This window comes from Cololabis saira, chromosome 2 (genome assembly GCF_033807715.1).
Source record: "Cololabis saira isolate AMF1-May2022 chromosome 2, fColSai1.1, whole genome shotgun sequence".
In the NCBI taxonomy this organism is placed as follows: Eukaryota; Metazoa; Chordata; class Actinopteri; order Beloniformes; family Belonidae; genus Cololabis; species Cololabis saira.
In genome coordinates, this window is record NC_084588.1 from 17,278,405 (window position 1) to 17,293,440 (window position 15,036).

The 15,036-nt window shown below is 37.2% G+C and overlaps 1 protein-coding gene across 1 annotated transcript in view; it reads left to right on the forward strand.

The window, feature by feature from the left end:
- Positions 1–417: 417 nt before the first annotated feature.
- The window catches only part of bbox1 (butyrobetaine (gamma), 2-oxoglutarate dioxygenase (gamma-butyrobetaine hydroxylase) 1), a 30,493-nt gene continuing 15,874 nt past the window's right edge, over positions 418–15,036 (forward strand). The window contains exons 1-2 of the mRNA XM_061739080.1: positions 418–889; positions 7,580–7,694. Coding sequence (XP_061595064.1) covers positions 485–889; positions 7,580–7,694 — 520 coding nt within the window. The 5' untranslated portion in view covers positions 418–484. The remainder of the gene's footprint in view (positions 890–7,579; positions 7,695–15,036) is intronic.

Here is a 15,036-nt window from a genome sequence, read left to right on the forward strand (position 1 = left end):
TTGCAGTATTTTGCAAGAGAGAGTGTTTTGGATTATTTTTGGATTAAAATGCTCTTGGCACCACATCATTCCCACGGATCACTGACGTTGACCAGTCTCAGTCAGCAAGGAGACGTGTCAAAGCTCACGTTTGTGTTTACAAAGCTTTCATGGATAATGTTATAATGGTTTAAGGGTTTTCTTTGCACATGTAATAGATTGACATCAGGTTACATCAGTACTTCAGAATAATACTTAACCATACACATTTTAAACACATGTCTTACAGGCAGTTTAATGTTGACAAATTCCAATATGAATAAACTTTCACAACACTTTTAGTGTTGGTAAATTGGATAATTTCTGTGTTTTTTTTTTTCCCCCATGTTTTTATTTTATGATCTAAAGGAAAGAAGTTCATGATTCTCAGTTTTTCCTCTTTTTCTTTTCTTTTCCTACAGTTGTTTAATCTGGCCCTGAAGTTGCCCGGAGGAAACATCCAGAAATGTGGATGGGTACATTTGCACGTGTTGCCCTGCCGGCCCTACAGAGGAGCGGCTCTGCCGCGGCCCAGCAGGTCCTGAGGGCTGTTTATAGACGGCTGCCGGCCGCAGGACCGCCGTCCTCCTGCATGTTTGCAGTGCATCATCGTGGGCATCAGACTCTTGGCTCTGCCCCCCTCCCTGTGGCCGGCCACTCCGTGAGGCATGTCCGGGCCCTGGATGAGGAGAGGCTGATGGAGGTGGAGTGGGAGGACGGAGGCCACAGCATGTACCCGTTCACCTGGCTGAGAGACAACTGCCAATGTCCCCTCTGCACCCTGGAGTCGGCTCAGGCCCGCTTGCTGTTGATGTCTGAGCTCGATGTCCACACGGGAGTAGATGTTGTGGAGCTCACTAATGACAACAAGGTAGGTTGTTGCCATATTCTCAACACATGCAGAAAAACATGCAGTGCGGATCTTCGATATTTAGAAAAAAATAAATAAAACAACTCATACACTTTAAAGGGGACCTATTATGGCATCTAATACCAATTTTAAACAGGCCTTGAATGTCTGAAAAGCAAGCTTTTGATTGTTTTTGCTAAATAAATAAAAAAATTCAGCCTCTAAACTAGTGGTGGGGAAAAAAATCGATATTGCAATATATTGTTGCGCTCTCTGTCGCAATAAATAATCCATAAACTGATGGCAAATATCGATATTTTTATTACAACACACATAATGGATTTTACGCGGTTGTCACCGCACTATTGTTCATGAGCTTTAATTTGTCTAGCTGTACATTGTTTACATTTACAAGACTAGGAGGCAGTGAGGTACTATGCAGAATTAAGCTGCTTACTGAGTTTTCAGTATTAGAAACAAAGCAGTGCACTGTCCTGGTTTATATAAACATGTTATTAATGTTCATGCACTTTAATTTGTCCAGCTGTACAGTGTTTACATTTACAGGCCTAGGAGGCAGTGAGGCTCTATATAAATGCACTTTCTTTGTACATTGTATGAAGTTTTGGCATTGAATATTTATTTATTTATTTATTTCAGATCCCCATTAGTTGCTGCCTCAGCAGCCACTATTCTTCCTGGGGTCCAACAGTACAAATATACATTTCTATAAAACTTTTACAGTACAATATAAAATGTTAGTTAAACAGAATAAAACAAAGTAGATAAAAAGTACAAAGAAAAACAACTAAAAAGAAAAACAAGACAAAAAAACAAAAACAAATAAAAACTAAAGATAATAATAAGCAGAAAACAATGAAAAAAAGAAAATGAATTTTCCTAAATAAAAAAAAAAGAAAATGAAAAAAACAAAAAAATAACAACCAAAAACAGATAGATTAAAGATACATCCAAGTACAACTAAAGATAAATAAATGCATACTAAATGAGGCAAATACAAAAACAAAAACAAAAAAAACGTATTTCAATTGAAGAAAATTTAGAAATAGTGAAAATAACCGGAAACGTCACAAAACTTCAGAAAAATAAAATACTAAGAATTGAGATTAAATGCAGAACAAGAAAATATGTTTATTTATACAACACCTAACTCAATTAAATCAATAAGCTAAAACCATTAGAATAAATGCATAACTACAGACGTTTTTCCTTTTTATGGGTATTTTTTCAGCCACATATATCGTGATATATCGTTGATGAAATTTCTTACAATATATCGAATATCGTTTATCGTGATATTATCGTTATCGTTATTGAATCGTGAGTTACCCGTATCGCCCCACCCCTACTCTGAGCCATGTCTTTATCTTCCCATTCTCTAACCTCATTATCTATGCAGGATTCTGAGTGGGCGGGGCTATGATAATGAGGCTCTGTGCTGATTGGCTGCCTGAATGATGCGATACACCGCTACGAAAAAAATAGCAGAAGCTCTGGCCGGCGGAGTTAGTTGTGGGCGTGGTTTCACGCATCGGAGGCCAACCTATGTAAATCGCTCCCGTCATTACGTAACGACGGGCGCAGAATCTGAACAGCTTGTAGAAGCCACATCACACTGGATGGCTCATCCGGGCGGCTGTACAGACACTGCAGAATTTGGTTGCTTTCCTCCTTCTCTGAGTTGGCAGGCTGAGGGGAGACCACTTTATATATGTTAAAGCAAGAGAAAACGTGTTTTTCATAATAGGTTCCCTTTAAAAAAAAATAAGACAACTCATACACTTTAACTATTGGCTGTACATTTCCAGTGTGGTTAATGGAGCCTACATCATGGTTCATTATCTATTTTCTGTTCACATCAGATGCAACATGCTTGCACTCATTGCCCAAGAAGAAAAGAAAAGTCTCACACAAAATGTCTGCTATAGCCTTGGTTGATAAACCCTTTGTCCGTGGCATTATTTGAATAAGCTTATGCAATATTTTTTTTTTCTTATCAGAGATGCATCCATTTTTCAAGAAGACCTGTATTGTTGATAAGAGAGTTAGACTGGTACATATCTCTTCTCCAGCAGAAAAGATACGCAGTGGGGTTAAGGTCTAGACAGAACCAAGTGTCTGTTGCCCACGACTTAATCTATCCAAGTGTAAACATTATGTCTCATACTCCCTGAAACACTTTTTCATCATTTGAGCTTGATAACTCCTGAACATGTCATCTTGAATTATGCCTATGCCATAAAGCAAGGAAAGAATCCTTCCACCATATTCACTTAGTCAACTGACCTCATTGTTTGGGCACATGACTCTGCTGAACTTAAACCTTACCGACTGAAGCCATGCTAGATCATAACACGGCCTCCACAGGTGTACATCCCATCATCCTCTTTTTACGCTGATGGATCCATAACTCTGGAACAGGCTAAATCTAGCCTCATTAGAGCCTGGTACTTTTTGTGTCCTTGTGTATTCTTCAATCTCTTTGTAAAGATGCAAAGAGTAAATGCAGTGATAATGTTTGAGATGGACCCGATTATTAGTTGGCTGAGCATTGGCCATAGAAAAACTTCTGATGACGTCTAGCTAATATTTACTCAATAAAATCATACAACGTTCAGAACAAAATAATTACAAGTTAGGTCTGCATTTAATGTGATCTCTCCCTAGCAGACTGTCCCATGCAGATGTTTGCAATGACGTTAATGTGGTTTAAGAGAGCCAAGTTTCTGTATTTCTGTTATTAGCTTAGAGAGACTGGAAAGTAAATACACATGTCATTAAAACCTTCATAAAACAACAACAACTAAGGTTGCCTCAGACTTTTGCACAATACTACACACTGCTGTTTATTACAAACACATTGGATTTTCTTCATGCTGTATGTGAAAGTGCTACTGCATTCACTGTTATACATTAAGAGGAGATCTGCTCTTGATTTGAGAGTTGATTCCTGGAGCCGAGTAACGTCTTTTCCACGACTGCAGGATGTGGCTTCCTCTTACCTGTTTGCTTAGTTAAATTCAAATGTCAACTTTTTTCCAAGCCGGGCAGTAGACAGGCTGTGTGTGTACTTTTACCTTTCCGGCCTGGAACATCTTCAAGATAGGTGGATACATTTCATTTTGACTCTCCAATATTCAAATGGAAAATGAATGGATACGTTTGTAAATCACATGTGTCACTGTAGCCTCTTTCTTTTGGTGCATATGATTATCTGTCACATTTTGCTGTAACAAGAGTTTAATGAATGAATGGTTTATTTCGGACAGAACACATTGAAACATTTACATGTTCATTTCACAAACAAACAAAAGGTAAATAGAAATGTCCGAAAAAGGATTAGGCTGAAGCCAAGGGCTTATTATAGCCTATTCTGTGCAGTGTATATCATTCACACAATATGGCATCCGGTGGATGATAATACACAAATAAGAAAAGAAATATATAAAAAGAAAACAAAGAGAAACTGTCATTGCATTATATTATATAAAAATAGTAATACCAATAATGCAAAAAGGGGTATATAGTGGTGCTATTTTCATGTTAATCTATAATAGGCTATACCAACATAATTAACAGATTTCTTTATAACTGTTTATCGTTTTATATTTAAACATTTTTTTGAAAACATAAATTGAGGTACACATTCTTAAATCCTTATCACAGCAATTCCACAATTTGACACCTTTCACAGAAACACAGTTTTCTTTACTTTTGGTTCTTCTCCATGCCTTCTTAAAAAGGCATGGAGAAGAACCAAACTATTAAAACACTGGGTGGTGGATTTTTGGTATTTGAAATATCAACTATTTGTTTCATACTGTTCCTTTAACTTCCTTTCTTTAACACTGATGAGCTTTGGTAACAGGTTTTATTCTTTTTATAAATATATTCCATTTAACCACGTGTTTCCACTGTATACACTTGGTGTTAACATGATATTTATGAAAGCAAAGTCATATGACTTTGTTAGGTCACATGAAAATGGAAGCGTTCGCACTCTCTCATTTCTAAGCTCTTTTTGGATGTGTTTAAGAAAAAAAGAAGCGGCACATTGTACTGGGTCATTCAACAAAAACTAAGCCAAAGTGCAAGTGTGTGGAAAAAGGAGATAAACCCCATTATCGACTAGCTTGTTACAACCTTGAGCTGCAATCACTTGAAGATGTTTTTTTTTGTTATAATGCCATCAGTCTCTCACATTTTTGTGGAGGAACTACTCTGTTTCGGAATGTGGTTTCATTTCAGTTAAGTACTGCTGTGGCATTTTAACTGAACCGAGGGATGAAAATTGGATTGTTTTTTTATATTTTCTGGTGTGCTTGGCATCATTGTCCTTTTTGAACGACCCAATTTTAGCTAAGCTTCAACTTATGGGCACATGGTCTCACATTTGACTTTAGAATAGGGTTAGGTTCCATCATTAGCAGACTGTTCTAGTTCTTTTGAATTTTGAAAGGTTAAGCAATACTACACTGAGTCAGTGTGTGATGCAGTTTTTCAGATCTGGATTATTGTTAGCCGGCTTCAACAAGGGTGTAGTCTCTGTTGGTCTCTCTGTGGATGCATTTTGTCCTTTAAAAAAAAAAGAAAAATCCTTTTTCCTTTTAAGCTCTACTTTTGAAGAAATTGATGGCATTGGTTTTGTTTCTTCAAAAGTTTTACAATTCCAAGAAAAGTATCCAAATGTATAGAGATCATAACAAAGATAAGATTAAAACAGGTGTATAAGTACAAAATAAGTTTAATAAAAAAAAAATACGACAATTGTCCAATCTCAAACTTACATTTTTTAAACTGTTTTGGTAGATAATGTTCCCTATATCTATACTTTACTCATCATTATAGTACTCAAAATACAACACTGTACCTCCAACACAAAGCGCCTGAAAACGTTTCCCTTGTATTATAGTCCAGTATTTTTATTTTTATTTTTTTTTATTACACCCGTGTGTATTGTAATGTACATTATTTATATAGCACTTTACAACAGCCTTTCGGTGTGCCAAAGTGTTTTACAGCGATAGTGATAGATAAAAAGGAGGATAACTAAGAACATTCAAAAACAATAAAATGCAACGAAATCTAATAAGATAAAAGTTTAATCACACTACTGGGTGTTAAAAGCCATCTTAAACAAGTGGGTTTTTAACCTAGATCTAAAAATGCCGAGGTCAGGAATAAGCCGCATCTCGGCGGGAGCTTATTTCAGAGCCCGGGGGCGGAAACGGAAAGGGCACCCCAGTGTTTATATTTTGACCTCGGGACTTCGAACAAAAGTTGATTAGTTGACCTCAGTGCTCTACCGGGATTACGGATAGTTAAAAGCTCAGATAAATACAAGGGTGCAAGGGCATTAAGAGCTTTAAAAACCAATATCAAAAGTTTAAAGTCAAATCTATAAAGGACAGGAAGCCAATGAAGAGAGTCGAGGACAGGAGTGAGTGCACACGTCTGTTAGTGTTGGTTAAAAGACGGGCAGCAGCATTTTGCACAAGTTGAAGTCGATTAAGAGAAGGCGGGGAGACTCCTACATGAAGTGCGTTGCAAAAGTCTAACCGTGAGGTAATTAGGGCATGGACGGCCTTCTCTTGGTCATGTCGACTAAGAAACATTTTAACTTTGGCCAGGAGATGCAAATGGAAAAAAACCTCATCACATTGTTGATTTGTTTGTCAAATTTCAGAGGACTGTCGAAAGTCACTCCCTGATTTCTGATAGTTGAACTGATCTTTGAAGTCAAGGTGCCGAGGCCAGCCATCAACCCCAAACACAATACATTCAGTTTTGTTGTCAACCACTGCTTAACTTCAGCAATACATTCGGACAAAGAACATTATGCACCATTTGGTTTCATTAGCAGATAGATTTTGTAAATTGTCAGCATAACAGTAAAAATAAAGATTATGTACATTGTACATTAATTTTAAAGAGCACAACCCTTTATACTTAGGTGTCACAAAACATGTCCTGTTGACTATTTGAGAGGACCTGCCTGGTAAAAAACTGGAGCTCGATGAAGGGAGACGATCTAATTATGGCAGAAGTGCACGCTCAGCCTGACCTTTAAGTTCTCCACTGTGATCTATGTCTTTCTAAGCATTCAGCTTCTTAAGTAGGACACAGCTATAAACAGATTATTTTGACACGACTCTCCTGCCAAGTTACTGTTTGCTCTTGTTAATTAAAATTGAATGCAGTAATTTTAATAGGTATATTATGATGTGCTTATCAAGATTTACTGCATAGCCCTCTAGTAAACATGTGGCTCCAATGTGCAATTAATGATTTCATATTTCCCTTTGACTGTAGAAAAATCTATGAATTGATGGTTGCAGCTGAAGGCCTATACAAGCATTCAAAACAGAAATCGTTAAAAAGGAAAAATTATTTTTCAGAATAATTATGCATTTTATTCTTTCTTATCATCTCATGTTTTGAAAAAAGAAAGACGCCTTTCAGGCTTAACCGTTCAGAGACTGACCCATATGTTTGAGGTCAAAATCATAAATGATCCCCAAAAAAAGAAAACATTTTTGCAAATCATACTGGAGGTTTTTGAAGAGTATTAAATTGAACTGATAATAATGTTCCTCCAGTTTAAAGGTTATCACAACAAAATATTAAAGGGTAAAAACGTGGCAATAGCTTTAAGGATAACCTGGATCTGTGGGGTTTTTATCTTCTCAGGTTTCCATTGTGTGGCCTGACCAGCACATCAGCGTGTTTGATGCAGAGTGGCTAAAGAAACGCTGCTTCTCTCCAACTGCTAGACAAGCTTTGCAAGAAGAGCTTTTCCTCAATGGTGAGTGGATCTTTTGTATTTTAATGTAAATTTTAATGAGCAAATCTGGATTTTCAAGATTCTTGGTATACACTTGTCCCTGCATTATATAAGATTTTCTTTAGACTAAAGTTGGTTATTTTTGGCACCAATGCATCAAGTTTGTGCTTTTAAATCTATTACAGCTTCAACAAAAACTGTACTGTATATAACGATTGAAAAGGCCTCATCCATCTGTAAAAGCTGCTCCATTGAGACATTCGCCACGTTTAGATTAATGTTCTTGTTGACTTAATGCAGACATACCTCAGAAAGTCCATGATGTATACCTGATATTTACTAACCGGAAGATAGGGCAATGCATGAAATGAGGCATTAATTACTTATGGCTTAATGACATGTTGATAGAAGAAAACAGACTCTATAACAGTTCATATTAGTATGACTGTTTTTATCCAAAACATACAGGTGATGGATATGATAAACTGAAAATAAATTGTATGAGCTTGAGCAGTAGTGTTATAAAGAAGCCGCATCACTTCCTAAATGTATTTATAATAGAATAATGTCAGGTGGAATGTGGCATCCTGATGAGATTTTAAATATGCAAATCCCATATCTGCTGAAGAAACCCTGCTTTGGATATGGGGCTACTGTTGTCTGAAGCTAATGATTATACTCTAATTATCACTGATGTAATGGGGAAAGGGATTATTTTTAAAGCAGACCATTAATCACAACACAGCTGTCTCAGAATTGAAAGGAAGAACAAACACTGTCTTGACTTGTTTGGTTTTAAAGCTGTAATCATTCATCACCTTGCCATGGAATATTGACTTTAAGTCACTGATCTCAGTCCCAGATTTAGAAAGGAAATCCAGCCAACCCTATAAGACATTAAATGAAATGACATGACATTATACTTCCATGTTTTCACCACAATAAAGTTCAGTCCACATTTTAAAGAAAACTTATGTTAGCAACTTACCTGCAATGATCTTATCCTCTTACACAGTTGTAAACTGACTGTCTTTTTTTTATGTGTGTGTTCCAACCGAAGTATTTTGGTGGTGTTTTCACCATCCACTCTCAGTATGTCATATTAGGTCAGTTATACAAGTGCAGTGTTACTCAGTTACAGTTTTTCCAGCAGTAAGTCTGAGTGATGTCCCTTCTGCAGCTCACTGGACCGAGTCGTGCGTACCTGGGTCGAGTCCTTGCCGCTGGTGCTCTGGCACTCGTTCTCACCTTTCCTCTTTTTTGCCAAAGACCAGTAAAACCCCTCCCAAAAATATAAAAGCAACAAGCAAAGCAGTCTAAACTTGGGGTCTGTTGTACTCCAGTGTCAGGAAGGGACCTAAAGCGGAGAATTGTGTATTTGAATAGAAATACAAAAGGTGTAATGCCTGTAGCAACAGCATGAATTGATTTGATGTTTAATTGTTTAATTAGAATCCCCATTAGCTACAGCATGACTGCAACTATTCTTCCTGGGGTCCGCCAACATTTTAAAATAATACAATACTAAAACATAACATAATAAAAGCAAACCAAATACATTTCCACTAGATAAAAAGAATATCAAATTAAAAACAAAAGAATAAAAGAGCAGAGACATTCCACAAAATGACGAAAGTGAAATGAGAATATAACACAAAACAAAACAAAAACTCTGCACAGTTAAGAGTTCATCTGAGGTCGTCAAAAAGTCTGAAAAGCAGTCCACAATTTCATTTCATTTGCAGAATGTCTAGAACTTCACAACTGATCTAATACAGAAAAAAAGAAAGGAAAAAATACATTCAACAACAGTCAAAACCAACTATGTTTCCATTTCCAGCATCTCAGACACTCAGTCTCAGCAAGCTACTTGTTTAAGTGATCTCTATTTCAATGTTCTATCATTTTACTTATACTGATTCAAAAGATGTTGCTTGACTAACAATTCTAATGTTCTTATGCTGTTTGTTTGTGTGATGTGTTTGGGAAATGAATTCCACTCATACATGGCCCTGTACACAACAGTCCTTTTACCAGCATTAGAATTCGATGTAAAGAAAGTACTTGTCCATTGATGTGTCATTAAGCAGCTACTGTGTGTGAGTGTAGCCGTGAAAAGACCATCGGTAAACTTTCTCTGTAAACCTCATTCCTGGAAAAAAAAAAAAAAAAAAGAAAGATGTCCCTGATTTAAACTTTTTTTTTGTTTGCTTCAGAAACACTAGACCGTTGTTAGGGAAGATGGTGTTCCTTTCTTTCTTTTTTTTTTGTAAGACTAAAAGAGAACAAATTTTTCAGTCCGTTTACACCGGCCCAATACACTCTAGAGTCCGCCGGAGAGTGGAAGAGAAGGTTCAGCCTGGAAACAAGGTAGCGGCACTTCAGAGGAGCGGGGGATGGACCGTAGTCATTTTGTGAACACACACGTGGTCCTGAAGGACCCACAGGGCTGAGCGGCTCCTCGTCTGTTCCAGACTGATTAAGGGCTTGTGCATGCGTTTGCTTTGCAGAGCCCCCCCCGTTCATGTTGAAGTGTAAACAAAACCCCCTCATAGCAATTAGCAGATGGATAGTCGTATTGTATAGCCTTTTTTTTTTTTTTAAGCTCTTAGCTCCGAGCCAAGAGCGCTCCTGGAATATACTGCTAAGCTTATGAACAACACAATAAAAGATGACATGTGCATATACTAACTCTGGGTTTAATGTTTTCCTCCTGAGCACCAGGCTGAAATTTCTTGCACTGAAAAATACTAGTAACGTCTACATTCTCATAAGATATATGATGCGCGGTCTCAGAGCAAAGACGTGCTCAGATTCGTACTCTTTCCGTCTCTGTCACATTTACTCACTTGAAGCCAAGTCCACAGTTTGAATTTCTGTTTTCTTTTTCATGCAGTGCACCTAAATTTTACAGGTCCAAGTCTGCCTATTTAAGTACTCTCAGCAGTAAACGTGTAGTGCAAAAAGGACACTGAGGTCAATATGATAATTGGAGCTTTGGGGTTATTATTCACTCTGTACCACCTTCTGTTTTTATGTTTGAGGTAATGTTTTTTTCTTCTGCTTTTGCTGTTGCTATGGAGTTGTACATCCCAAACCACAATGCGCAGTTCAGCACCGAGGCATGGAAATAATACAATTGAAGGACACATTTCAGTGTAAACTGTTGAAACCGTAGCTTTGTCGTGTCATGTAATTCAGTCCCAAATATAGAAGCTGGCTGGAATAAGAATTTGTTCCTCTCACACATTACAAATGTCTAAGGTCCAATCCAGCTTTGAGATCCAGTTCAGCAACTCTTATTTTCAGTCATTCTCAAATGGTAAGTGGCAATTATAAATAACCCTTTTGTTAGAAACTCCCAAGTTAGGTATTCGGGGAAAGTCTTTGTTTACTTTAGAGTATATTAGATCACCTGGAGTTCGTTTAGCGTCTTCGATTTTAATGACCGTTCACATCTACTCAGACAAAATGAAGTGAGAAATACCTTATGCAACTGTTTTTTGCAATAGAGCCCTGAAAATGCTGATGTTGGTATAAATGTTAGACTTCGGGCCCCATCTGTCATATGGAAAAATTATTTAGAGTGAAAGTACAAAAAAAAACAAAAAAAAACTGTATGTTCTGACAAAATACAAACTCACTTTTGTCAGTATTTCCTTTCATGGGAATGAACAGATCCCTGAGTCTGCAGATGCTGGAAGTCAAACTGTCCAGCTGCAGAACCTTAGGCTTTTGACGGACATTTGACCTTCTCTACACAATACAACTGTACATTATTAAACATACTTTTTACAGTTTATTTGGAACTAGATCTACATCAGATTTGACAGTTGATGTGTGGTTGTGATATTAGCATGTAAGCCAACTGTTTAAAGTAATTACAACTCAAATAGAGAAGGGTGAAGACATTTAAATGAAAAAAATGTGCCGTGATTCTCATTTACTTTTACTCATAACCTTGCAGACAGGGTGAACCCACAGCAGGGCTTTTTGTTCTAGAAAGCTTAATTTCTTTTGTCAATAATCAATTCTTTTTTTGCATTTAAGGTTTTCAACACGTCCTTAGAAACTTTGAGTGGTTAAGCTACTGCAAACTGACCCAAAAAAACAGTACTAATATTTTCCAAATACTTCTAAAATATTAGCCGTGGTCTCTCAGGATTAATATTCTTTGATCAAAGGGAAGCCAACATTGCTGGATCAGAAAAAGTGGATATGAAGTGAATGTCTTTGATCTGTCAGAAGCAACAGCAGAGAAGAATAGCTGGTTGAAAAGCAGGGCTGAATAAACTGCCCAGCAAGTCCTGAACCGCATTCCACTGACAACCTTTGAACATAGTTTCAATCTGCTATTGCAAAAAGATGGTCTTCTGCAAATTTAAGAGCTTGAGCATAGTGTCAGATAGATACTACAGTACCATCTGCCAAAAGCGTCTGGATGAAAGAAAATATTCAGAAGCGGTTATTGGTGCCAAAGTTTCTAAAACCACGGGTTTTGACGGGTATATCTAGGGCTGGGTTTTTAGTGTATGTTCTTCATTTAACTATTAAGAAAACCTGAGGCCTTTTTTTTTTGTTTTGTTTTGCAGAATTGCTTAATTATATTTCTGAAGATGTCCAAAATAAATTGCCTAAAGTCAGAGGTGTCAAGTAACAAAGTACAAATACTTCGTTACCTCACTTAAGTAGAAATTTTGGTTATCTATACTTCACTGGAGTAATTATTTTTCAGATGACTTTTTACTATTACTCCTTACATTTTCACGCAATTATCTGTACTTTTTACTCCTTACATTTTAAAAACAGCCTCGTTACTCTATTTCATTTCGGGCTTTAAAAAAAAAACTATCCTGTTAAATTGTTCCATCCAGATAGAGTGAATTTGGTTGTGGTTGTTTCAGATGTTCTTGTCCAGTTTTGTTCTTACATCAGATTCCTGCAACTAAACTTGGATGTACATTCCAATAAAGGTTAGGATAAATGATAACATGCCTCTGAAGTTTGACTTTTTGCACCATTACAATACTTATAGGCAACTAGTCATCATATCTCCTGCTCTCTGAAACACATGTTAATGCTCAATAGTACACATACATGGCTCTTTAATATATTTGCATTATACTAAGATGCATTCATTTTCCATGGCTTTTTTCCCCCTCACATTACTTTTACTTTTATACTTTAAGTAGTTTTGAATCCAGTACTTTTATACTTTTACTTGAGTAAAAAACTTGAGTTGATACTTCAACTTCTACAGGAGTATTTTTAAACTCTAGTATCTATACTTCTACCTGAATAATGAATGTGAATACTTATGACACCTCTGCCTAAAGTAGTATTCCAGGGTTTAATAAACCCTAGGTCTATTATTAGTGGGTAAGGAGTGTAAACCTTTGTTAAAGACTAAAACAGTGTGAATCAAAGCAGTTTTGAGCAAAATGTGGAACGATGCCCGTTATTATTGGCACTCAGCAAATCTGTGTCAGAATAAATTGCATAAATAAAATGCCACTGATGAGACTAATGGTTTAAGTGACAGTGGATAGGGTCCGTATAGACAGACCAGGCAAATTATAACGCTGACAGTAAATGTTTCAAAAAGACTGTTTTACTGTTTGTACGCACATCTGTTTCCAGTTACTGTCACCTTGTTCTGAGTTCACACATGTTGGCTAACAAGGTCATGGAAACTGCTGTTGATGGATGTAAAAGGGGGAGAGTTCATGTCTTCACGTCTTCCACTTCTTAACATTTGCCTATTTTGTTATTGATGTGTAAGTACTGGTCCATCAGAACCCATCTGTCCCGGCTGTCTAGGTGGATGTAATGCTCAACACGACTCTAGAGACTAATTATGAGCCTGCTGCTTCCAGCGACCTTCTAGCCACATGCTTGGAGAGATAGATGGGGCCTGTTCATTTACACTGAGGGGGTCGGCAGAAAAGGTTTGGAAACCACTGCTCTAACACCAACACAAGGTCAGTGCATTTCAGGCTAGTCAGTCAGTCGTGTAAATTGATGCATTTAATTTCTGTTCTGCGAAAAGAGGAAGGAGGCAGATAACAAGTGGTTTTAGAAATCCCTTAATTTTAATGCATTTCTATTGTTTTGCTGGACTTTACGGTGGCCGAGACCCGCCATTGCTGAAAATTAAAGAAATGCTGCAAATAAAAAGAAACGCTGCTGTAAATAAAATAAACGCTGCAAATATAAAGAAACGCCGCTGCAAATAAAAAAAAAATGACGCAAATAAAAAAGCCACAACGGAAGTGAATTACTGGGTACTATTTTTGCTGATGCACCAGTGTTTTTTACGTGAGAGGAGAAGAAGAAGACGAATGGGACGTAAGTGAAAAGGAAGAAATAAGAAGAGCGAGGAATAAGAAGAACAACGAACGAGAAAAGAAGTGAAAAGGTTAGTGTTCAACGTCGCTACGTGTAATTTTTAATGTGCAACACCGGTGCATCGGCAAAAAAAGTCCCCGGTAATTCACTTCCGTTGTGGCTTTTTTAATTGCGTTGTTTTTTATTTTATTTGCAGCGGGGTTTCTTTATATTTGCAGCATTTCTTTTATTTGCAGCGGCGTTTGTTTCTGTTTGCAGCGTTACTTTTATTTTCAGCAATGGCGGGTCTCGGCCACCGTAGGACTACCCATTAGCGGAACTCAATTAAATATTAGTCAAACATTATGTGAAAATGTTACTCTCAAAAGCATTTTCTTTTAATCAACCTCGTTTAGGTCTGTACTTGTTGGCACACACGTCGTTCATAGATGTTTTAGAATGCGACAATAAACGTATAATGTATTTTTCGCTGCCGTTTGCCTTAATAACCTGACATGGCTCTTTAAAGAGACTGAGGGTGCTGAATGGCTTCTGAGAACAACACACGCTTCTGTCACTCTAAATGTATTTCTCTGCAGTGACTTTTCATGTCACCAATTAATCTGTTAGTGATTTACTCAGAGCCTGTCAAATGCTTTCAGTATTTAAATCGTGTCATTCTCTCAGGCCTCATATTGTGTGCTTGTCATGTTGGTTTACTCAGAGTAGAAAGCATGAATAATTTCGTGTCAGTGGCGTACTGAAATAAAGGAGGTGCTTCTGATTGTTTCAGACGGCAAAAGTATGACCAAAGATTGATATTTTGTAGAAGTAGTCAGTCTTCTTGCCAAGATGTCATGTCAACCATAACCCTCAACAAAGCATATTGGCATATCACTTTTTGTTACAACTCAAGTCATTTGTTAGCATAACAACGCCATGTTGTGTTAACAGAGTAAGTACCACAGGTTTCTGCCCTTTGGCTCATGTCCTATTTGTATTATTCACTTTCAGTATAGTTTTCAACAAAAAGAAA